The following is a 25,467-nucleotide window of genomic DNA, read 5'->3' as shown; positions in this document are numbered from 1 at the left end:
ATTTTTCTATAGTACCATTTTTTGCAATTTTACATTACAAAACTGGCTTATTTATTGTTCCATGTTACATTTAAGTGGTAAAAATCCATTGTGCACACAAGGACATTGTAATCCTGGAAGTGAGGTAGTCTCATATGCAACAATCCTGATGACTAATTAAATCATATTTGACCGTTAGAATTGCTGAGAATACAATGAAAGCTTTTTAGAAAATGCTGTTCATTAAAAATGACAGTGCGAGTGAGGAAAACAATGTGTTTGAGCCTGAATCCAAGTGGAACGGTTTCCCTACTTTGCCACTCTAGAAATACGTAAAACTAAAGAATGACATAATGAATATGTAAAAATACTCACCATGCAAAACATCTACAGCAAATTATCATGTCACTTGTCACTTGCTATTCAAAATTCTCCCCTACCATCCAACCATGCTGAAGAAAGACAACACACACACACTTAAGAGGTTGTGTTTTATTTAGACGACTTTAAAAATTTACATTTTCTTTTTAGATTCGTTAAAAAAAAACTAAAGCATCATCAGCTCTGCAGTCCATATCACAAAGGAACTGCAATAAAGAAAGGTGAAGTAGAATAAAGATGACTTAGTAGGCACGACTTTTAAAAGATACATGTTCATCTAACTGATGGCAAAATATGTACAGCAATGATTTTATCTTGTGGTAGCACATGCTTGGGGATTTCTCAGGGAGAGGTGTCCGGTTAGTAAAGCACAGATTTATGCAGACAAAGAGTTTCTCTATGAAGACGCATCAAGTTGACTGCATGAGGCAGTCAATATCCCAAAACTGTATGCCAGTTCAGTTTAAAATAAATTAAACCTAAGAGCAGAGAGAAATGAGGAAGAGAAAACAGAAATGAAGCTGTGAGACTAATTGACCGCTGCTTGTCAAACTAAGCATTTTAACAGACTCTAGCTAATGTACCTCCACATGAATCATGAAAACTGAGCCAAAAATGGACACGACATCCACCTGATGAAATAACTCCAGAAATAAATTAGAAATGGAAAGTTGTATTAGTATGCATTCATAAAGAGTACCTGATTTTCTCTCTTTCTCTCTAGCCTATTTGATACCTTTGCATAACTTATAGAAAACCTGTCATGTTCTTTTAAAAACTCACAGTAATTCATTCATTAATCACAAGTCCTGATACCATCTACGACAGGTACAGGATTCTACCCTGCAGAATCCGTATACCTTCGAGTCAAACACGCTGGATATTTCATACAAATAAAGGACACTTTTCCTGTTTATATACATAACACTTTTGTACAGTCTTTGCACTTCCATTATAACAGATTGAAGCATCTCCACTTACAAAATAAATGGAAATTAAATCATGTTCAGTGGATTAAACCTTGAGTGAATCCAAAGCTTGAATGTAGCACTTGGTTATATTGAAAATGTTCAACTGCCTCGGCATTAAAATAATCTCCGTCGTACTGGGTTTTGCGGTGTGAAGTTTGGTTTAGACACAGATCAGGGTCAGTATAGGCCGTCAACCATAACTTTAGAAAGAAATCATAAAACTGACCTCTGTTTTATGTCCATTCAAACTAGGCTAAAAGATGAAAAATCAACACTGTTAACCTGCTATGCTAACTAGTAGTGTTGCATTGATAAAGTACTGTGATCATGTTATCAAGTGATTTCACTTACACTCCAAAACAATATCAAACAGCATTACAACAGGAAATGTTAACTCTGGAACAGCCCGCAGGCAACTGAAAGGTGAACAACAAAAACTCTAATCCATATAGGAGGCAGTGAATGTCCAAAGTCCATGAGTCTGCTTAAGTCAAACGCAGAAGACTAGTCCAGTCACTCCACCTGCTTTCATACTGCATACAGCTTATTCCTGGCCCCACACAACTTTACACAGTGCTCTCTCCTAGGCCTGACATCAGTGTAACCTAAAGACAGTTGAGTGGCTTTCACGCTCCACTGGCTCTTTCATACCAAGGACCTCGTTGAGGTGGAACTGGACAGTTGGGCCGTCCCAAAGCACAAACCAGAATCTACACTAGTGTAAAAGGCCCGACAGTTTGAGGGTTTGGAGGGTGGGTTGGTGTTCGGGTCAACAGGGTCACTTCGGTCCCTTGGCGGGGGTTTCTGTCTCTGTGGATTGGCGGCCATCGCTCCAGGCCTCCCGGGTGCTCTTAAGGGCTTGTGTCCGTTGCTGGTCCACAACCACATAGTCAACACGCTCATCTGATGCTGAAATGCCAGTTCCATTGCTTTTCATCTGAATAAAGACAAGGTCAGCTTTAGTATTTCTTTAAATTCATCTAATGGAGATTCGGAATAAGGGGGCTATAAATTCCTACCTTTCTGGGTGGGGTAGACTTGCCAGATTCAAGATCCAAATCCAGATACTCCACCTGTTTGTCTCCTTTTGGCTTCACCATAGGGCTACTCCCACCATCCGCAGTCATGGGCGCAGGAAGCTTCATGCTCTGCGTAATCCGGGAAAAGATGTTTTTATTGACAGCAGAGACGCATTAAACTACACTCAAATTCGATTACACTAGTGCGTTGTCACAATAACCGAAATTTCTTTGCTTAGAAAGCTGACTGATATTTGATCCACCAAAAAGTTGGTAGTTTCACAAAGCATATTCTGTCACCCCAAACGTCATTCAACACCATCTTTACAGTGTAGACAGTTTATAGTTTAGAACAATGGGAGGACACATACAAAATGTACAGCAGTCAGTAAAATACTTCCATCTAAACTGGATGTCAAAACTGGAGCAAGTAGTGATTTATACAGGCACTACTTAGAGGAAGTTGGATCATCGTTTCATTCCAGAAATAGCTGGTCCCACTATTGCAGTGTGGGTGCATTCCTTTGCTAATACAGCCAACAAAAATGGGCACCCAACCAACATGTCAAAACTGAAGTTGCTTCAAAGCAGTCTCTGAACTCGGATTTTCATTTGAATTCTTAATAGCCTTTAGGTACTTTGGTTCAGATTGCACAGTTAAATATTCATGTTGTTTTGCATTCATGGTGCTTTTCAGAGATTTTTATTAAAGATCCAGTGTGTAAGATTGGGGCGGGGATATGTTGGTAGAAAAGGGATACAGTGTTCCTGATTATTTTTCACTGTGGGTAAAAACCTCAATGTGGGTGGCAATGGCCATTGCCGACTTGGTACTACCTGCCTCTGGGTATACATGGGACATCTATAGAGACAGCAAGCGACCTATGACGGCACCCACCTATCACTCAAATCCAAATCCACGGGTATGTCCAATAGAGAAAATAGCTATAGAGACCACATTGTTGTCTGTACCAGGCAGTCAACAAGGTTATTTCTTCTGTAATGTTGGGCATTTTAAGATGGAGTTCTTTAAGGATTGACTCATTTTTTTAAGCCAGCTTCAAGGGGCCAGTTTGAAGCACTTCCAAACTGGCTCCATTTTTCAGGCCTGGAGGTTTCCACTTAAGGATATGGATGCCATTATATCCTACACACTCGACCTTTCAATAACAGTTGAGGGACAGAGCTTTGTAATATACTTTTTTTTCTCCAATGTATTCTAAATCTTCAAAACAAATATGGAAAGGCGGAAATTTTGGTATTGTGACAACACTAAGGTACATGTTCAGCCTATAAGTAGTGTTAACTGTGAACTACACATCGGGTGGAGTTATTAGAACTAGGAACAAACATACTAATTGTGAGAAAAGTGATGGTATATGACATCTAGTGTATCCAAGCCACAGCTTGTGGGTGATGTTGGGGACTGGCATTAGCACAACAAGGTCCGTGCTATGTACTTTCTGATCTAATTATAGCACCTGAAAACAGCAAACTCTAGGTGCTCTGACAGGGCAGGCCATGCATGTCTAGTCTGGCAAACCCTGCTCACCTCCTCTATGGTGTCAAGTTCCTCCACCTCCCTCTTTACAGGGGTGATGGGGACTGTGCAGTAGAAGGACTCCTCTCTACGCAGAGTAAGATGGAAGTAGTTGCAAAGGAGGAAAAAAAAAAAAAGAGAACAGTAAGTGTTTAAGAAGAAAATGCAGGCTAAAGGAAATGGATGAAACCAGGGCCTGGTGAAGCAAGAGAACTGAGGAACTAGGGAGAAAGAAATTAATGAGTGGTGAAAGAACAGGACGCCAGCAGATGATATAAAAGCAAATGTTGGAAAAATAGTACACAAAATGTTAACAGCAGGAAAAATAAGAAAAGTGTAAACCAATACACAGACTGTAAGAGAAAGGATCCCTGTTGATAGATGTGTTCTTCATCAGTGTTTGTGCCTCATTTATCCTGTATTATTCTTTAAAGAGTAAGCTGTGAAAGCTAATTATACCCGTTTCAGTTGTGATTTGTGAATGACTCTAAGCCACCGCTACGTGATTTTTATTTCACACGATACTCACATAAAAGAACACAATACCTGAAATGCAAATTAACAAAAACAGGATAAAGAAGCAGCAGAACAGAACAGGAGGAAACTGCAAAGAAAAGAGTCGAAGTGGTGAGGAGTCCGTCTGCGGCAACCCCTAAACTATACACCCCAATGTATGACTTAGGGAGAGGAGCAAGGACTGGAAGCTTCTTAATAGTTTCTGTGAACATTTACAGCTTAATGTTGCACAGTGTTCAAATGTGTCTGCCTAATACTAAATCTTTCGCTGTATTTATGGTACACTGGTCGTTTAAATGAGATGAAATGCACTGAAGAAACCACCCCAAACAATTACAATAAAAACTGACATTCATCACATTTTTTTCTGTAGCTTTGATTATCTGCGATTTGAAAAGTGAAGAAAAACGTAATCATGCAACTTCTTTAATCAGAGGATAGTTGTGTGTTACATACTGGTTCATCTGCGGACATATTAGAGAGCATGTCTACATAATTCTCAGCTGAGTCCTCGGAGTCAGTGCTGGAGGCCGTGCTATGCACTGACGGGGGTCTCGCTGGCATTGGAAACCTAGAGAGACTGAGCAGCATTCACAATGTTTACACACCGATTTCTACCACAAGACAGTCTCTGGTGAGCACAACACATGATACAGACACAACAGCCACAGCTATGAACCACTGCAGCCAGAGGAGCCGTGGCTGCACTAAGCACAGGAATAGACCTCGTCTCAGGTAAGCCAACAAAGTGCTTTCAGTGTGACGTAGCTCTGAGGCAGATTCCAGACCTGTTTGTATGAGCAGTGCTACTTTGGTCACACAGAGACTACAGTAATGCATGAAGTGTTAGTGACTACTTCTTCAGTTAATTGCATCCACTAAATAAAGGTTCATGTTCACACCAACTCTTTTTTTTTTTCCCACAAAGAAGAAAACACCAACCGAGCAGTTGGGACAATACACACTGTTTCCATAACAACATCAGCTGCTTTAGTCACAAGACATTGTATGTAGTAAATTTTTATGATTTTCTATGTTACATCTTTCTCAACTTTAATTCTTCTTAAGGAGTGAGGCACAATGCATTTTCTAAGACAGTAACCCCATTTCACACTAAAAATAAAATGAGGCTCACGGGAAAGCAGAGTGGTGTGAACGTGCCCTGAGCTGTTAGCAAAATGTACAACTATGAAAAAAGCTGCAGGACATTTTAGATACTTACTCCCGAGCAAACGACCGTGTGACCGGCGAACGGACAGGAGTGCAAGGCTCCTCCCACTCTGGCAGTGGTTTGATCTCCAGTGGAGCGGGTCTTCCTGAAGCAAGGGACACAAACTAGTCAGTCGCCGTTTAACACATATCCTCGGGCTGCAAGCATGTGAGGCTGACAAAGGTCAAGAGCAGAAAAATGTTTCATATCGAGTTTCTAAACCAATGTGTTCGTAATATTCTGTGTTACTGTTCAGGGTTTTTCAATTAGAAAGTCAGACCTAAACTAATTCAGGTCAAGGCTGTGACTAGAATAACATGGGCAGTAAAATATATTATTAAACACCTACTTGCCAGTTCATTAGGTACACCAGTGAACTTGGTGAACAATACTGAGCAGTGACCTTTTTGCAAAAACAACTGCTGGATATGCGGGGTGTACAATGTGTGTGACCAATCTGCTGTTTTTGGTGTTTGAAATTGAAAAAAAAAAGAAAGAAAGAAATTAATTTGTACTATACAAACTGTGGGAGTATAGCAGCTCACATCTCCCTGACTTCTTGTTATGTGTGAATAGGGTTGTAAGTGTTTATAGGTTTGTACATATTTTTTTATTCTAGTTTTTTACATTTCTTTTACTTTTATTTTTTTATTTTTATTTATTTTTATTCCAATACTTCTACGGCACCTAAGGGGGACCTCAGGTCACCTTAATTTCATTGTACCTGTACAATGACAATAAGGACAGTCTATTTTATTCTTTTCTATAGATATCATTCCCCACAGCTCTATGTACTTAAAGCAGAAGGTGTCCAGTATATATATGTACACAAGCAGGAGTGTGAATATGGTTTGTTTATGCGAGGTTCTCTTTCATTAGATGATATCTTTGTTCAATTTCCTCCTGAAGGGTCATCTACTGCTTTTCTAAAGCCGTAAGAGCGTTTCAGTGACAATAACTCTGCTGCGGCTGTTACATCTTAACGTGTGTTTTGTAAGCACAATGTGTTGCACTGGGAAAAAACAAAAAAACAAATGTCTGGGAAGAAAAGTGTTAGTAAGTTATTGCTTTGACTGAATGTAAGAAATCCCACTAGAGTGAGGGGACATTTAGGTAAGGTGGTGTTATGACTGTTGACAATCCGCCGAGCACGAAGTGTACACTCATCCATCCCCTGCTGGCTGGGATTTAAAGTGATAAGACAACAGATTTAAAATTACATTTTAGATTTTTAGAAATCACGGCGTTGAAAAAAAAAAAAAAAAAGAGAAAAATCCCGCCACATCAGCATGCAAAAGAGTCGAGATGGAGTAGACTGCGGCGAGGTCAAAGAATGGAAAGTATTCAGATACACGATAACAGTTCAGTGCGGTGTACCTACCCTTGCGTCGTCTCTTCGGGCATTCATCTACGGTTTGAGAGTCGGTTCGCTCTAAACCGACACCCTTTGCTCTTATTATTTTAGGACTCTGACCTGATTGGTGAAAGAAGATTTTGCTCATTATAAATTTTTTTTTTTTTGGTGATCACAACAGTTCAGGCCTATTGTAACAGCTGCTCTGCCATGCAAAGCAAAAGACGAGACTTTGATGAACAGCAAAACTACACCCTGGCGTTCACCCAATCACCTTTTTTTTTTTTTTTTTTGGTGCAGCACACTTTAAGAGGATGATTGTCATGACAACAGCAGACCCATACTGCCCAACATGCACCTCACTCCATGCACCACGGCTTCCCACACAAAGACTGACATCACAGCTGTGCATGCACGACGAGCTGTGTATAAGCACGGTGAGTACACTGAGAAATCATGTCATGTTGAGAAGAGCGCATACCAATCTGAGTTAACTTGTTGATCAGGCACATTGCTGTTCAAAATCCTAAACGAGCCACATTTCCGAAGATCATTTTTTTAAGTGTCATAAATAAAACGATGAACACACAAGGCACCACAACATACAGCTGACACAGTCAAAGCATACCGAAGAGTACGCTTAAGATGAAACCAATCATTCTCCAGAAAAAAAATAAAAAAAAATTTGCATGGCTCATGGTATATGAAGAAATGAATCACATCCGGGGATAAATCAAAGAGACGTGAGAGACGTGTCATTTATAAAAATGTATTCATCAATACTCGCTGTTTTAAAAGGATTCAGAGGATAAATGTCTCATATCAATGCTCCTGAATAGTGCCGTTACTCACAACTGTGTCATTTTTTTTCAGTTTCACTCTGAATAACATGCTTTAAATATTCAACAACATCTGCCAAAAAGATTTCTGCTCAAATTCTGGACTGCACTTTGCTTTACACGGTTTCGTATCTAAAACTAAATGTGCTCCAGGCAGATCCAAGTGTCTTAAACCCATAATCCAAATAGTTACTACTGTGTTCGGAGCAGCTGGGTTGAGGATTAGATTTACACTATGATAATATTATATTTTATATATCCCTTTTCAAATCATTAGTTTCAGACTGGTTTGTAAAAAAAAACACTAATGAGGAATGACATGATACTCTCTTTGGTTCTGATAAAACCAAGACAAATATGTTAAAGGACAGTCAAGTAGGATGCTGTGCTAAAATTAAGTGGATTGCTGGAAAATATCAGTGAGGAGAGAGAAGTGATTCATGGCAGAAGACAAGCAGGGTTTTTACCATCAAGTCATTGATATTCTGAACTAATAATGACATATTTAAAAACAGAAGATACTGCAGAGTTATCGCTGCTTGATAAAACATAACTAATGCCCTAAAGTGGCCCCTATCCTACAGAAGCTGATTTGGAGTATTAAATATCTTTTTATAATTTTTAATCGTGGTAGACCAGCTACTTTGACCCATGCCAAATATGGAGCTGACTGACTCAAAGGTCATATGAACGAGAGGAATCCCATTTGGGAAATGCAAAACTCCGTCAGACTTGCCTTATTATCTACAGGATTTTGCCTATGTGATGATTTCCCATCATTCCTCAACTGGCTTTCTCCCTTTTTGCCCATTACTTAGTCTTTCAATCTGCCCAGATTGTAAACCCCCTTGCTATTAGGTCTTTAATCAAAGGGCTCCATTCAGATGATGGGAACAAAGGGGACGGAGGTGACCACTCTGGGCTTCAGTCACTCCATGGCACAGGGGCCAGCCCCGTCCAAAACAGTCGACAGAGCCTCACAGGGGCTCGAGGCAAACGTGTCTTTGACAAGGACCTAACTGTGTATTGTATGTAAGAGGATGCAGCAGGCAACTTATACATCAAGAGGTGGTCAAGGACGGCCGCAGAGGAAAACGGTCGTCTGTAATGCCACAGACAAACTGAGAGACATTTTTACACATTAATAAGGACAACTCAAGTATGATGAAAAATGGCACTGCTCTGAAAATGAAATTTGGTACAGATGGCTTTATGACCATGAGCCAGCACTGTGGGAATAGCAGCGTGTGAGTGTGAGACGAAGCATGGTCAGTTGTTGCATTAGTAAATACTGAGCATACTGAAGAAAGTTAAGAGCAACAATAAACTCGAGCACACACCAAACCCAGGGCGAGAACATGACCAATACACGAAATATTTATGAACCTAGTCACAGCTAAACATGCATGCGTATTTACTGTGCCCTCACCTTTGCGATCAGGTTTGAGATTCCGGTCCACGGGTGGGGGCTGGCAGTCACTGATCATTGGCCTGCGAGGAGGCGTCTTCGGACTTGAACGGAATCCCATGTGGGCGGGCGGCGGAACCTGTTTCCCCAGGGAGGAGAATTCCATGGTGCTTGGGGTCATGGGCACATAGTTGGGTTCGTGCATCGGCTCCGACAAACTGCCCGAGTGATGGTGCGACGGCGAGTTGGCGCTCATCGGTACGTAGTTCTGGTCGACCTCTTCTGTAGACTGGCTGCCCACCGGCATCATTCCTTTGTTTTTCTTAGGGTGACAAAGCACACGGACACGCTCTCAAATGAAAGAAACAGACTGACGAAGAGCGCATCTAAACTCCAACATGCTCAACATTGACATTAGAAAACAACCAATAGCTGATTCTCCATTAATAGAAAACCTCCGTATGCAGACTGGCTGGATATTCTCAACAAAAAACAAAAAGCTGTAGAAGCACAAGAATGAAACCACAGACGCTAAAATGTACAGTTTGGTCATTTTGGTATAGAACAGACTACACTACCAAGTAATTGGGGATTTGAAAGTAGATGTACACACGTCATATAAACTCAGTGTTTGTGTAATAACTCTCACCTCCAGCAGGGGGAGAAAACCCATGCACCCTGGCTTTAATATTAAAGCATTATCAGCTGTAAAAACTGCTTGCAGGAATGACAGTACAAGCATATCTGTGTTTAACGCCATAAACTCTTTTATCAATCTACTATTGTAATAAGACAAAGTGTACTGGCATCATCATCTGAGCTAAACTGAGTCTTCCATTAGGCAATTCATAATCTCTATTTTTACAACTGATTAACTGTTCTTCAGTTTCACTCTCTCCGTGTCGCCAAGACTGTAGCCGCTGTTGGATTTCACGAGTGATCATCTATAAAAATTAATAGATGATGTTAATGGTAGAGTGTGACTTCAAGCTCAGTAATTTTTGATTAGGTCGGCGCTTCATGTTGACCTGTTAACTTTTCATGTAGCAGGCTTCTCTATGCAGCTGAGCAAGATCCTATATTATTATAACCACAGATGGCTTTCCCTGCCATCCTAAGACTGAGTCGCACATACTCCATGAATTCAGCACCTTGCAATAACTTGAAATCTAATAGCAACGTCAGGTGCATTTGAAAACCTTTGTCTGTAATATTAACACTGTTCATCAAACATGAATAGTTCTCCTTGCTGTCAGCCACTACTTGAAGCCGCACCAGTTTTCCGCAGAATTTATTATACACCAGTGACTCCGCAGTGGCCCTGGAAACAACACTTACAAAGTAGCTGTTGAAGCTTTCGTTGAAGTCAAATGAGCAGCTTTTGTCGGAGGGGAATGATCTAGGAATGTCGTAGCAGTCCTGGGATCCAAAATCTGCAAAATACAAACACGTAATTGCAACACACACATCCTGTAGCTGTATGAGGTATTTACTATTGAACACCATGACGTGAATTGCATGTAGTATTAGCTTCGTATGTTATCGCTTCCCATTATACACCTTATTCAGGCTTATTTATGCAACAGCACAATCCCGATGAAAAACTCAACAGAGGCCTAATTAGAGTATGTGTGCTGACTGCAGATTTAGTAATTCAGTGAGACAGAGCTCAGCAGCTCTACGCGGGGGCTCTACTGTGTGGCATGTAATAATTGTTTTTTTTGTATTGTCATTAGAAACTGATGCTAATGCATTCCACTTATGTCCACAAGAACCATAACAGTGCTAGGGGAAAAAAAACAGAGGACAAATGAGGCTGTCGGCTGAGGAGGACTAAGTGGGGCATGTCACTGCTGTGAAATACTGTAACTGCATCCAAAAAAGTGAACACAAATATATTTCAAATGGGTCAGATTGAACTCTAAAACTAAGCTATTTTTTGTTCAGTGCTGTTCTTTATAGTGTCTTTTTAAATGCGGTTCCCTTTACATCTCTGGGCCCACTCACTCGCTCAGTCACCAGGATTCAAGGCACAGGCAGACGTTTAAACAAAGTCTCATGTAAAGATACAGAATCACAGCAGCCAACAACAGCGCCAAATGTGCTCAACCAGGATTTACACAACATATAAGACGGGATGTTCAGTATTTTCACAACAATTGCTAGTTCGGCAGCTTTCACAGGTGGGTAGTACTGGTTAGAGCAGCTTTCCACTAAAACATTTGCAGTGGTATTTGTCATCACGAGAGGAGCAGGAAACAGGAAGAACAAATCATGTGTCCGTTCGTAATCTTTAAGTTTCTCTTTTCTGTGTTCTATGTTAAAAAAGAAGAAGTGGCGCATTACTTCAACAAGTGTTATTCTAAAAGGAATCTCTTGTCATAACATTTTCCTCAAAGCTAGAATCTTCTCTTGATTAAATACTCATGATGTAATCTTTTCAACACTGTGAGCGTCATGTGTTGCCCAGTTTAGAGGACAGGCCCAATGCTCCAAACGTTTATGACTTAGTAGTATTGTAACACTAAGTAATGACAATTTGAGCGGATTGTTAAAAGCAGCAAAATTAACAGTGGGAAAACAGCATCCATCAAAACAAAGGGTACCGCACAAACCTTTTCGGAGACGTGAACAATCCACAGTACCAATAGTGTTGCTGCGTAAAGCCTTACTCCTGGCACTAGTAGGCACACAGTAGTTTCCGTCCGTCTCGGAGGCTGAGCGAGGCACACAATAGGTGTCCGTAGGTGAGCGCTCAGCAGGGGGAGGTGGAAGTCCTGAGGTGGAACTGAGCGAAGGTTTTGGTGGTCTCGGAGGGGGGACGTCTCCCCCACTCTCTGAGCCTCCCACCCCTGTCGATGATGATAATGTACGGGGCACCTGGTAGGTACAGTTTGCACCAGGAGTGGGCGGGATGTCATAGCTGATAGAAAGGTTGCGCATCTGTGTCTCCATCGAGGCTTTCCTCGACGGTGTGTTGAAGACGTAAATGTCAGAGCCATCCCCGCTGTCTGGATGAGCTGGAGGGGAGGAGGCTGACTTGGGGAGCAGCACAGTGTCCTGGGAGTAGCTGCGAGGGAGGTGATAAAGGCTGGAGTCAGTTGAGAGTGAGGCACCACGTGACGGAGGCGAGTCGTAGATAGACGGGGCGGAGGCAGGAGTCTGGTGTTGTGGGAAGAAGCCATTGTGCGACGTGTGTTTAGCTGAAGAAGTGGAGGATGTAGGCGTGCGGTGAGACGGGAGGTTGTCATTCAGGTCTGTCTCTGAAGAGGTAGACTTGGAACACTCAGCATGGGCTCTAAGAACACAACACAAACACACACCAGAGAATTAGAGAATAAAACACATGGATTATGAGAAGTTAAGGAGACCACACGTTAACTGTCATGCCACTGTCTGCGAGCTGCTGTTAGTAACCAAGCTGTCTCGAGAGATTTCTTCATCAGCAAACTTTGGCAACTCATGCCATCTGTCTTTTTTTGGTAGCCATAGGGTAATGTTTAAAAAAATGCAGGCAATAACAAAACCAGTGGTGTTAGGTAGAAGTATTTTTGCTCCAGAAGAAGCTTGCTTCAAGCCCAGCACTAATAATCATCATTTTCGGGTACAGTCAAGTAAATCCATAAAGTGTTTGTCTCTATTGGTCAATCTCTTATGTTTGTACAGCACTCCACACAAGCAGGCAGATGCAGCTGGATGGTTGGCCACTCACAGACTAGCCTGTGGAGGAAGAGTCTTGCTCTCACACTCCTCCAAGAGCAAATACTCCTGGTCCCCCTCCAGTGGAGGGTGATGCTCCACTGAGCTACACACAGCATACAGCACGGACAAGGACAAGTGGCAGTACAGTTGAAATGCAGAAAAAGAATAAACAGTCGGGAAATTGTACAGAGAGAAGCTAACATCACTAGCCTGGTCGTTACCATCCTACGTTTCTGCCCAAAATTTGATTTCGGTCTCGCACGGAGTCTGGCCCAATTGCACTTCCGCGGTTCGCGTGTAACTGCGCCAATCAGCAAACAGTTGAGTGATGACGCGGAACTCGCCTGCCGAGTTGCTTTAAGTCCAGCGAAGCTTGTAGTTCAACAGCATAGCAACAATGGCGACGGAGGAAGTGACGCTAGAAGCCATCCGCGAAGTTGTCTCAACTCTTGAGAGCATCACGGAATTAAAACCAGAACAAGAGGCTTGTCTTGTCAACTTTATAAATGGCAAGGACGTCGTAGCTCTCCTTCCAACTGGCTTTGGGAAAAGTTTGATTTATTTAACTGGAAGCGGAAGTGGTAAGCGTAAGAGCCTGACCTCCGGTGCACAATATACGTCATTACCAAACGTTGCTGATTGGTTAAGGGAACTCCAATGATTTTAAACCTCAAAATAAGCATCCGCCCATTACGGAGACAGATTCCTATTACATTGTGCCAGCCTACGTGCAAGACCGAAATCAAATTTTGGGCGGAAGTACGTAGGATGGTAACGACAAGGCTATAACATCACGGTGTAACACTCGAAACAATATATGCTGGTATAAAACAATCTCACCTGTTGGGTTCAGGCTTTTTACTCTCACAGTTGGCCAGCCACAGGTAATCCTGGGGCTCCTCTGAACTGGACTGAGAGTCCAAGTGTCGCACACTGACCGGTTGGTAAGGAGGCGGCACACTGGACAGCACTGCTGCTGGAACAACAATATTACCCGGAGCTGGGTGTGGGGGGGTATCCACCACTAGACCCCCGGTGGCTGACTGATGAGCAGCTTTTGCTGCTTCTGGAGGAGGAAAAGGAGAAGACTTGAGTTAACTCCTGTCAAAACCTTATGTGAGTGTCTTGCATTGTTTGGTACATACAACTATTTGTGCCTGAAAGAGTGAAATGCAATCAAATGTGTTCCACAGACGATCATATCGGAGTTGGGATTTATTGTCACCTCCGTTAACAGCAGAAACAATATAATAATGCTTTAACTTATTATATTGTTGATGGAGAAAGCACATGTGAAAAGCACTGAGATCTTTAAGACTCCGCAGATGTCAGTTTGCAGTGGATTATTAAGGACAGCACTAAACACATGAATAGGATATTCACTTTATGTAAAGCTTTACTTGAAGCTAACATACACCATGAGGACCTATATACCGTGTGTGGAAAGCATTCGTTACTTTATTCACTTCAGGTGGACGTTTTCATTGGATCCAGTAGACTCATTAAACCAATTTCACTGGGCCTTTTTCATTTCGGGGCTTTTTATACTGAATTGGCTACATTTGCATTGATCCTATTATAATAATCCTTTTTTGGGACATAACCACATGATTTTGTATTTCTGCTCCAACTGTTTGTTAACCTCTGGCTTATACTGAATCCCTGGTTATTCAGGCTGGGAACTGCTCCAACTGTGGGCCGGTGAAGCCCACTGAGACCATGCAGGTGATGTTGGCAACTGATGATATTAGGCACAAAGTAAACATTAAGCCGTGTTTGCGTATGTCAAATCTGGCAGAATAAACCTAAACCAAGCTGTTTCCTAGCAACCCAATTCCAATGTAACACTATAATCTCTGGCAGCATTTTGAGGGACACCACGTCAACTTTACATCTCTGCAATGTCTGAACTTGAGCAGCTGATGGATGCTGATAAAACGGCTACTTAAAGACAAATCCCAGATGTGCATTTGTATCCCCATACTATATATAGATATATATACATATGAAAAACAAAGACTGCAGCTACAACAGCCTTAACTGATACAACAAGTCACACCACCCTATAACCTCACATCCTACTTGGGCAGAAATCCAATGGGAAACAAATCCAGTCGAAATACACTACACTGTCCTGCAAGAGGTATAAGGAACACTAGAACAAACAGCTGGTATCAAATAAAAGCACACTATAGTCGTTGCAGGTAACAAAAAGCACATCATGAATCCGTATTTGCACTCATCACTTGATACACGCATGAAGCCTAATTAAAAGCTTCATTTGTCCACATACACTGTTCCCACACTTCTCCGCCGAGTAAAGGTCTCTCCTTTGTCACACTGTGAGTTATCAAATATCAGAGTCCTTTTTTAAATCCGTATGCTTGAGCTGATTGTTGTACCTCACCGAGAGCCAAGATGGCTGATGCGTATGCTGGGTGAAATGTATTTATGTTTTCACTCCGCATTTCTCTGCTTTTTCTTTTCACAGTTCTGCCTCCCACTCTCTGCCATAACTGATGTGGCTTCTCATCTCATGTAAGGTCCTGGAATTCTCTTCTTTTAAAAGCTTCTCTCTTTAAAGTGAATCACTTGCTCCTCACGTCTCCTCTCCTATCTTGTGCTCTTTTTGCCGTTTGTTTGTTAAAGCTTTAAGTGCTGATTCATCCAGGAAAAGGGAAAACCCCCTCTGCACGTACCGATCCATACCTCCTACACTGTCTCAGAGAGCCTTCATTCCCCCAGACCTCCTAATGCCCCTGCCTCTAGTACCTAGCCAACTAAGAAGCACTCTAGTGTGGCCACACATGGCAGTGGAGTGGGAGATGAGTCTCACATGCTGAGAAGCGCAAGCAAGTGTAAAACAGAGAGCCAAGGACATTCTTTTGAAATAAGAACTGTGAGAAAAGCTATCTGCTTGAATCTTCTGTCTTTATACAAAGTTTCTCCTTGAACAGTTATACTCTTAGTTTGCACATCAGGGTTTTAAAAGCCAGTTCCAATAGATTTGTTGAAGAGCTGCTATGAATGTTGTTATCAGGGTTATCTTGCAACACTAGCAATGTAACAGAGGTGGAGGCATAGTCAGAACACTGCGGCAAGGACGACCTTGGAGCAGCATAATCAGTGACTCAGTTGTCAGGTCTGCAAAGTACCTTCTTCTCCTAAAACAGCTTTAGTGCTGTGATATGCCAAACCATGAACTGCTGCAACTTTTGTGCCACCTCTCATAACACTAAAATGCTTACACGCTTTGTCGAGAAGGAGAAACTACAAGAACACTGAGGTACAAATCGTAAAGGTTGCAATTAGGCTCAGAGACAGAGGGGGAAACAGGAGTATGCAAACGAGAAGGAATGAAAACCAGATAGGAAGAAAAGAATGAAGGAAGGGCAAAGAGACCGACAGGCACACAATGCTTTGATTATCCACCACTGGGAACAAGGGTAATGTGAGCCACAATACATCACATGGATCAACACATGGATCATTAGACTCCGGCTGAGAACTATGTTGAATAGAGGCCTTCTAGACCAGTCAGCGTACGGGAGTAAAAACTCAGATAGGTCGCTTCGGCTTCAGTTTGCGTAAAATTGGCCGTGTGGTTACAGCGTCGTAACGGCACTGATGTGTGGTTAGCTATCTGACGAGAATACATACCATCATCGGTGGGGTTAAATCCACAAATGTCGCAGATGTGACGGACCCACTTGTTCATCTCGTCTTCGGTGTCAGCCACCAGGTAAAAGACGCGGTCGATGGTCTTGATGTCAAATATGAAGCTGTGCTCCAAGTCCTTCTTGCTAAACGTCAGCCCAGCATCCACCTTAGGGTAGCAACCAAAGGGGTTTAGCTTAATACGGCAGCAGTAAAGGAATATTTACAGTCAATACAGTCAAGATAAACCTACGCTGAGTTTGAGAGCTGAAATAATTCCTTGAAAGGGAATTATTATTTTGGTAACTGACACATTGCTGAGCTGGATACTGCTACTGATTTGATTTACCTATATATTCACTTCAACATCAACTCAGGGGCACTTTACACGGAAACGATTGGAGGTGAAAAGCGCAAAACATTTTATCGGATGTCCTATATCGTTTAGATGGTGACGGCGTTTTTGGGGGTTGAAAACGCAAAAAAGTGAAACCACCCTCCAGAGTGGAAATCTTAAAAACGCTCCACCCTCGCGTCACCGTGCAAAGGGTGAATAACGCAAAACTGCGTTTCTCGTCGAATAGAAATTACGTGACAAGCATGCGACAGGACCGGAAAAACAAGTAAACAACATGTCGAGCTCCGCGATGGAGGTTCAACAGGCCCTAGCCGCAATAATTTGTATCCAAGTGGTTGTTTTGGTTAATGTATTTCGCGCGCTAAGCGTGGAAAAGTAGAAGAAAAGTAAATACCTCTACGCAGGCACTCTTGGGAGTGTTGCCACCTAGCCATCTGGCAGTATACTGCATCTATGTGTATGAAATTTCACACACTTTTGCGTTTCCGTTTGAACACAGAATTGTTTCAGAAACGCTCGTCTAAATGCGGAGTTAAAAGTGAAAACGAAACGCCACTTTTGCGCTTTTGCTTCAGATAGTTTCCGTGTAAAGGTAGCCTAATATAGAGATATTTCCCTTTAGAAGGGAGTTGTAGCCACTGTCATGTTTTCAATATGATTCCCACGTGGACTAATCCTGCAGTCTCGCAAGAGTGGTCATACCAAACAAAGTTGAATTCGTTGAACTGCTGATTCATACAGGATTTGTTTTCAACCAAATGGCTCTGATTAGTTGTAGGTTGCAGAACTGACTGCAGAGGTATTTTTTTTCCCTCCTCTGTGTTGCTTGAAACACGCCCCATAATGAAATCCAAATGGTGCGTTACTAGACTCATATTCTGATGACTGGATTGAGTATAGCTGTCAGACTGTTTTTTTACAGTATAAGGGCAAAACTGACTCTGACATGTGAGACAGAAACTGTGATTTTGTTTAGAACTGGACCTATTCGGGAATTCACCGTTTACGCAGCAACGTGGAACTTGGCTCTTCATTTTCAAGGCTGGTTGTAACGAGGAACCTTACCTGCTCACATAAGTTGAGATCAATCACACGGATGGGTTTCTTGGTATGGTCATTCTTGTAGTACTCCAACACGTCTGGGTCGCCCGTCAGACGGCCACTGCGAAGAACAAACCACCGCTTCTTCCATGCCTGCAGGGTGAGCACAGAAACAAGGCCAAAGGTTATATGTGTGTTCCCTCAATGCAGGCAGCCCCATTCCCAAATGACCACAGGCTGGCCAAATGCTTTATTTTTCTAGGATAGCCGATGCGTCCGAGCATAGCTTGTGTCTGTGTGTGCACTCTCCACCAGCTGCACTGCCCTCGCCAAAAGAATAGTAGGAGCCAGAGGGAAGAGGCCCGCAACCAGAAATATGTGTCTGGGATAACCAGAACAAAAGCCACATAGTTTGGTCTAGCACCGTGGCTACAGTGGATGACCAAATCTATAAAGAGAAACTGGCGATTATGTCTCTTCCTTCACATGCAATTAGTTGTCTGTGAGAAAAAGGCACCGCATAGCAGACAAAAGATATCTAATTCAGAAACAGCAGATGGAGGAAATGGAAGAGATGAAAAATATAGCACTTAGAAAACACTTTAGTAACACAATCCTTTTATATATTAAGAGCATTAATAAGAGACCACTTTGCTTTCTTATTTGGCATAATTTAATATATCGATAATCGATTATTGAGGCCTGATGAGAACAAATACTTTATATAAACCCCACAGTGGAACCGTTATTCCATTTGCAGCTTTTAAGGAGGTTTTAATTCACCATTTAATTATACAGCTCCTACATATCTCGCATAGTTCATACTATGGGTTCTTGTTCAGAGCTTTAAGATACACAGCCAGAGGATGATTCATGTTTGCACTACACTGACTCGTGTTTGTAGTTTTATTTAGAATGCATATTCAGCAGGAGTTCACTTAAATGCAGACGGGTTATGAACTCTAGATTTTGTTGAGTCATGGCTGTTGGACTGAACACTTTGTTTTAGTGCTCTAAATAAGCTCTCCACAAAATACCAGCAGGACTTGTCTGAGAGCAAAGAGAGGACTTTGTTATAAGACAGGGGATTTATCCAAAAAAACGTTTCACTTCATTTCGCTGCTTAAACTATGAAAAGTATGTCGTAACTCTGTAGAAAATGAAATGATCAACAGAATACCAGAAACTATGAGTGCTATTTGAAATGATACACAAGATCCAGCAGACAAACAACCACCACTGAGATTAGGCAGATCAGGAAGCATACCAGCAGAGTGAGAGGAATGCAAACTAAAGCTTTGTTGTTGCTGTTTTGGGGGGTAAGATTTTGACCGTATTAACAATGCTCTGGGCTTGGTTTTCTTCATCCTTTGGATGTTTTTCCATCCACAGGGTGTCCTTTGTTAGTGGGCCAAGCCTCACACTGAGACAGAATGAAGAGCATTAGACCTTTCCCTCCACAAACAGGATGAAGAAACAAGCAGGCCTGCAAAGCCCTTGGATTTTAAACAGCAAGCACACAGCACTGCAGGAATCGCATGGACATAAACACCAAAACATTGAGCGATACACACGTCCAAAAAAAGTTCTGTAGCGCAACAGCACAAATTGTCATAGAGTAGTGCACTCACACGTGCAGCACATGTTTCACACACTCTGGTTCAAAGGGCCTGTATTATATAATCACAAGTAAGCACAGCATACCTTCCTTTGAGGCAGACCCACTTAAATATCACATTAAATTGGTTAAAGGTAAAATGAATGTCCAATAACAACAACACTGATGTGCCTGTGCTGTGTTGGCTGGACAAAGACGGAGGGTGTGGAGAGGGAACCTCTTTCTCCCGCATATGACAAAGCAATCTTGGGTCAAGTTACCCTGTGGGGAACAGAAGGGCCAAGAGCTTGGGTTACAGCAAAGCCAGGCCCGCACAGGGTGAGAGTGTTGACAACTGGGCAACGTCCTCAAGACCGAGACAAGACCTGGGCCGCAAACGTGCTTTACAGGTCAGGGAGAATTTAAAATTCATGAGAAATTAAAAGGTCGGTTACAGTTTAAAAGATATGGTGAAGTTTTATAATCTGAATCGGACACTGAAATGGTTGACGAGCTTCATTAAACTTTGTTACAGAATTTGCAAACAAATACGTGACACAGATGACCACTACCTGCAATTCTTAGCCAATTAAAAACCAAACTGAATATTCAGCAGTAATTAATCCCACTGATAGACCAGGACCTGGTTAAAAAAACAGAACAGAAACACTACTGTACTTTATCACAAAAGTTTGATCACTGCTAATCCAAAAATATGCATTGTGGACAAGTACAAGATAAATGATAAAACTCCAACTACCGAGAATTTGTATATCAAGGACATAATCAGCTGTTCGCGCCTGGGAATACAGTCAAAGTGCAGTCACCTTCAAATATGTAAAATAATCCTACAGTGAAAACTGTACTCTCACTCACAAAAGAGGTTTAAGATGATAATTTAATTTACAACCTATAGATAATACAGTTAAAAGCAGTGATTTCAAGAGCTGGAATCCCTGAAGAGAATCACTGTCTCTGAGCTGCCACATTAGCATGGTTACAGACTGTAGTGGTTCTAGGATGACAAGCTGTGTGGTAGCTGGAGCATCTCTCCTCCATCTGTGGGCCTTCACAGTTTTTTTTTTTTTCCTCATGCACAACTCTGCTGTTTTATGCCACTGATTTGTACCACACATTCTGCACCAGACATGTGAATAAAACTACTTTTAGAATGATACACAAATGAAAAGACTATCCAGGGTGAGCATTACACAGTTCTTTACCCCCCCCCCCCCACACACACACAGTGAAGAGGCCACTTGAACCTGAAGGGAGCGTTTCATTGATATGGATAACGCAAGCCCTGGTGTCTTGTGCTATCCATGGGAGAAACTGATAGAAACTGGTAGAATCAGATAAGTGCATAATATTGCAGAACACATTTGCATGCATTGCAGTAATCAAGTTAAAATCCAGTAGTGGTCGGTAATCAGATTTCTCCCCAACTTCCTACCACATTTTTGTACCAGTCCCGGCAGATTTAAGTGTATTAAGAGACATGAAGTGAAGCCTGAAGTGTTCCATTTTCTTTTTCATAAGTGCCCTTGGACTGACAGTGGGAGAGCATGCACCACACCACACAGTTCTTTCATGATGTTACCGTATCTGCATTTAAAAAAAAAACCTTAATGTACCGATTCATATAAACTCATTTTATATGTATTCTAGTATTTGTTTCACTTTGAGTTGAACTCTTGGTTTACGTATATTCAAAATAATGATGCTCTGCTGCAACTAATCATCTTTCATTTCATCCCCCTGAATTGCTGCCGCTGCAGTGTTTTCAGCCTAACAAACTTGTAACGTACTCTTGCTGACGGCATGGTGTGCTTTCAGAGGTCAGGTTCCACAGCAGAAAAATAAGTATGCATCTATTTGCTTGATTAAATAATCTATGACACTTGTTTACTTGACTAAATATCACTGTGAATCAGTACGCTGAAATGACCACCTGCACCAATTTCAACGTTAACTGTCGGATTTTTACTATAAACAAATCCTTTCCAAACAAACAATGTCATTTGCTATAAACACATCACACTCCTACATATAGTTGCTTTAAGAGTATGTAAACAAACTTGAATGTCAACACGTCCACACCAGAGTTCCTTGACCCCAATGTCCCGGGTAAACAATGAAAGAGCATGAGTACATGATCTTTGCCAAACACTGTAGTAGTAGCTGCCCACCATCACATACCTCCTGTCAATGCTCATGAAGAATATGATGACATCTCCAGTCCTGTTTTTTGTTTTGTACAGTCCATTGCCGTCAGCGTTGAGTCAATGACTAAATCCAAATTGGTCTAAAACCAAGTTTAGTGCTTAATGTCTACAGGATGTATATGCGTCTATCCCAGCCTTCCTTAATACACCAACGGATTCAATTCACTTAATCGCAGAGCCCGCTTCAGCTTGTAGGAGCCCAATGTTCACTGCCCCGGGGCTGGGAATGGGACGGCATGGGACGACACTGGACTGGGACGGGGAGGGCTCCCATGGCATGGCAGCTGTGCCTGCCAGCCCCCTCTTCATCCCCAACCCCCTTCTCTCTACGCATGTTTTCTGATAGGATGAGAGACGGGAAGACATCCTTCACTTGCCCACCCAGGTCCTACAGTCTATGGGGAGGGGGCAGACAGAGAAGGCATTGAGGGGTTTGCTGAGATGATGACATAGGAAGGGAAAGTGGGAGGGTTGAGAGGAGATGCCAACTGAGTGGAGTCACACTGCCGTCAGAGGCCTCCTGACCAAACATCGCTGGTACATGACTAAGGCAAAGGTGTTGGAGAGAGGTAAGGAAAAAGAGAGAAAATAAGCAAGAAGGCCGATCTGATGTACTGCAGGTCCAGACAGAGATAAATGATGAAAGACAGAGGAGAGATTAGGCGCATCCTCACCACAACTTCTACAGGAAAGGAACAGGATATAATGCAATCCAGAACAATATTGATGTTGCGTCATTCTGTCGATGCTCCCTGAGGACTGTTAATAAAACTACATGACAGTTTTGACACAACTGTAATTGATGCTGTTGTATTGCACTGAATAACATTCCAATGTGATCTTCCCCACTGCCCAAACACTTGGCGACAGCGGCCGTTGTTACAGGAGTTATCGCTCAAATTCTGGTCTGGCGATTCCTTGCTCACTTACGTCTCTCGTACAACTATAGTGGGCCATTACACATTGTCATGACATCTCACTGGTTTCATTTACATCTTAAGTCTGGCCAGAATTCCTTTGGGTTGTTTAAGTTCCTACAGCAGAAGAATGCAAACAACAATATCCACCGAGTCTAATCTGGAGTGTTGCTTAAAGACAGGACTCCAAACTGGAGACAATATTATACTAGGTTTTATCCTGTACCTGCTAAAAACAAAAAAAGACACTGCACGGCCAAATTAGTCTCCAACTACAAGAGTTTGATCCAATGTTTTAGTCCAAATATGTTGAACCAGAAGCTAGTGCACCACCCTGCTAACGCCACTCAAGCTCCACCAACTCCGGTTTTACTTTGCTTTAAAGGCTAATTGTGCTTGATGGTTTGGCGCTTAATGCAGCCTAAAAGGCCTTTAAGTGCACTGATTGCTAATGTGATGTATGTATCACAGGCTGTTAAACTGCATACATAAACTTGTGCGCCATACGGTATCGCTAATGGGAAAGGAGAGTGAGCAGTTGGGACGTTACATAAGACTGTCTCTTCAGGACACGGACAGGTGTGTAGCCTCCATAACACTCCTGCTGAACAATGTGTGTAAAGCTGCATCAGAGTCATTCAGTTTCAGTTGCTTCATGTGTGCCAGTCAACACTGACACAATAAGTGTCCACTCTGCACATTTTGGTTCAATTCAACGAACCAAAGACAACTGTGGGGAAGTGGAAAAGACACAGAAAAGTGACCGTTATGGCTGTATTCTTAGATCACTTACTGTGAAACAGATTATGCTATGGTAATAGATTTATGGCATAAGAAACGAGCCATGCACAGCCATATGCAACGCGTGACTTCACAGCTTGTAATGATTTCTGTGGTGTAAATATTCTCCACCACAATCAAGATATCTGCACAAACAACCTGCAAACACACTTCCACTATACTTTCCTGTTTTTGATGAAAAGGAAGCTACTGAAGAACGCTTTAACGGCATCAGTTTGGAGAGCCCTGTATAGATTTAATCCTTGAAAGCATACAGACAAGCAGATAAGTACGACTAAGTGAAGTGTGCACCAAATCAGCAACATCAAGAATAGCTTGATGTAATATCATGATGTGTCTTATAACATTTTTAACACTTATCTCGCAAAAACTAAAAACACGCAACAGCAGCTCTTAAGCCGCTGTTCTTACAGTCTCGCATGCACTCAATAAGATTTAATAATTCCACTGCTGTGAACTATAATGATTGTTCCTTAAAATGATTGTAGTTTCTGTGTTTGAGAAAAGCAAAAATAAAAACTCCTGTAAAAATCCTTTTCACTTGGTAAGATGTAGGAGGCAAGCACCGACTGCCTAGAAACACTTTGTTTCCCTGAATCTTATTGAGTCACAGTGGCCACATTTATGGGAAACAGAGCAGGTTGAATAAACCAGAATTATAACCACTTATATTGCAACACAAAGCTGAACCTTTGTATCCCCTGTCATTCAGTGACAAACAGAGCCAGGCAATTAAAAATAGTATACTTGAGTATACTCTAGCCATACCATACTCGAATTCGGTAACATCCCAGTATACATTTGGTTCCTATATTAGAAGCTATTTGAGCAGTAAAGAAGAAGTAAAGGAACAGGCTTCCTCGAACACATAACTGAAGTGGCTTTGTGACGTCAAGAGTTGCACATCAGTGCAAACACATGATTTATTCTTGTCATCAGATATCTGTATTAACACATACATAACAAGCAGTAAGTATTTGACGTGCCTGTAGTCAAGACAAACAACAACCAATAAACAAGTGTTGAGTATTACTATTGTTCATTCACAGCAATCTGCTTCACAAGCCACTTAAGATTAGTGCACAATGAGGCCAGCTGTGTTCAGCTGGGCGTGAACAAATTGAACCATTTTGTCTGCTAGCTCTCATTGTAAAGACTTTGCTATAATGAGCCAAAAGGCAATACAGTAAACAACACTTAAAAAATTACAAAACGAAAGTAAACACCACAACGCCACAGGTGGGTTTAAATCTAACCCTAATTGGACTATTAGATATTTGTCACCATTCCTGCATTCTTTACCTTCCCACAGATCTCTCCACTTTTACCATTAGCTTAGCTCTGGCTGAGCAGTTAGCACATAGCAGCATGCGAGTAGCTGAGCCATCTGTCCCATCTGAGTGGGCTGTGGGTAAATGACCTGCACCCCAGCTGCACTGACTCATCCTGACTAGGACAGCTTCTCTGTTTGTTCCTCAGAAAAACACAGTGTAATGGACAGAGCAGAAGAGAGACGGGGCGCAGGGAGAGCACAGGGTGAAGTCGGGGGAGGGAAGGTCGAGATTTTGGCGATAGCAAAAAAAATAGTGTGCTCTATTGTTTAATGCGCCAGAAGTCACCACCAGATTCTTTTTCATGGACACACAGCAAACACAGCTTTTATGAGTTATGAGTTGATATGACATTAAAAAGAAAATCTTTTTTGTGTGAGCTTTACGCTCACTCGCTACATCTTTCCCCGGCAGGAAATTAAACACACAGCATCGTGTCAGTATTGATTTGTGCACTCTTCAGAAGGAAAAGGGACACCAGAGGGAGGTGAGAAAATGTAAAAAAAAGAAAAAAACAGAAAGAGAGAGAGGCATCAGGTGCTGTGATCTTACTCAGTGTTCATGTGGGAAAACATAAACGAATTCATTACTGAGAGCAATACCAGAGGACATTTGAATCTT

General features: G+C 42.0%; 1 protein-coding gene across 4 annotated transcripts in view; it reads right to left on the bottom strand.

Moving 5' to 3' along the window:
• Positions 1-456: 456 nt before the first annotated feature.
• The window catches only part of gab1 (GRB2-associated binding protein 1), a 50,166-nt gene continuing 25,155 nt past the window's right edge, over positions 457-25,467 (bottom strand). For 3 of the 4 annotated variants that reach the window (XM_084555672.1, XM_084555673.1, XM_084555675.1), the window contains 11 exons: positions 18,000-18,128; positions 16,580-16,745; positions 13,760-13,985; positions 11,833-12,515; positions 10,556-10,650; positions 9,239-9,539; positions 6,998-7,090; positions 5,629-5,722; positions 4,863-4,986; positions 2,351-2,479; positions 457-2,268 (listed from right to left, as the gene is read on the bottom strand). In XM_084555672.1, coding sequence (XP_084411798.1) covers positions 2,110-2,268; positions 2,351-2,479; positions 4,863-4,986; positions 5,629-5,722; positions 6,998-7,090; positions 9,239-9,539; positions 10,556-10,650; positions 11,833-12,515; positions 13,760-13,985; positions 16,580-16,745; positions 18,000-18,128 — 2,199 coding nt within the window. In that variant the 3' untranslated portion in view covers positions 457-2,109. The remainder of the gene's footprint in view (positions 2,269-2,350; positions 2,480-4,862; positions 4,987-5,628; positions 5,723-6,997; positions 7,091-9,238; positions 9,540-10,555; positions 10,651-11,832; positions 12,516-13,759; positions 13,986-16,579; positions 16,746-17,999; positions 18,129-25,467) is intronic. The other variant, XM_084555674.1, reaches the window with a different exon arrangement.

The sequence above is a fragment of the Chelon labrosus genome, assembly GCF_963514085.1.
Source record: "Chelon labrosus genome assembly, chromosome: 2".
NCBI lineage: Eukaryota > Metazoa > Chordata > Actinopteri > Mugiliformes > Mugilidae > Chelon > Chelon labrosus.
The sequence above is the reverse complement of the archived record's forward strand: the minus strand, read 5'-3'. Positions and strand labels throughout refer to the sequence as shown.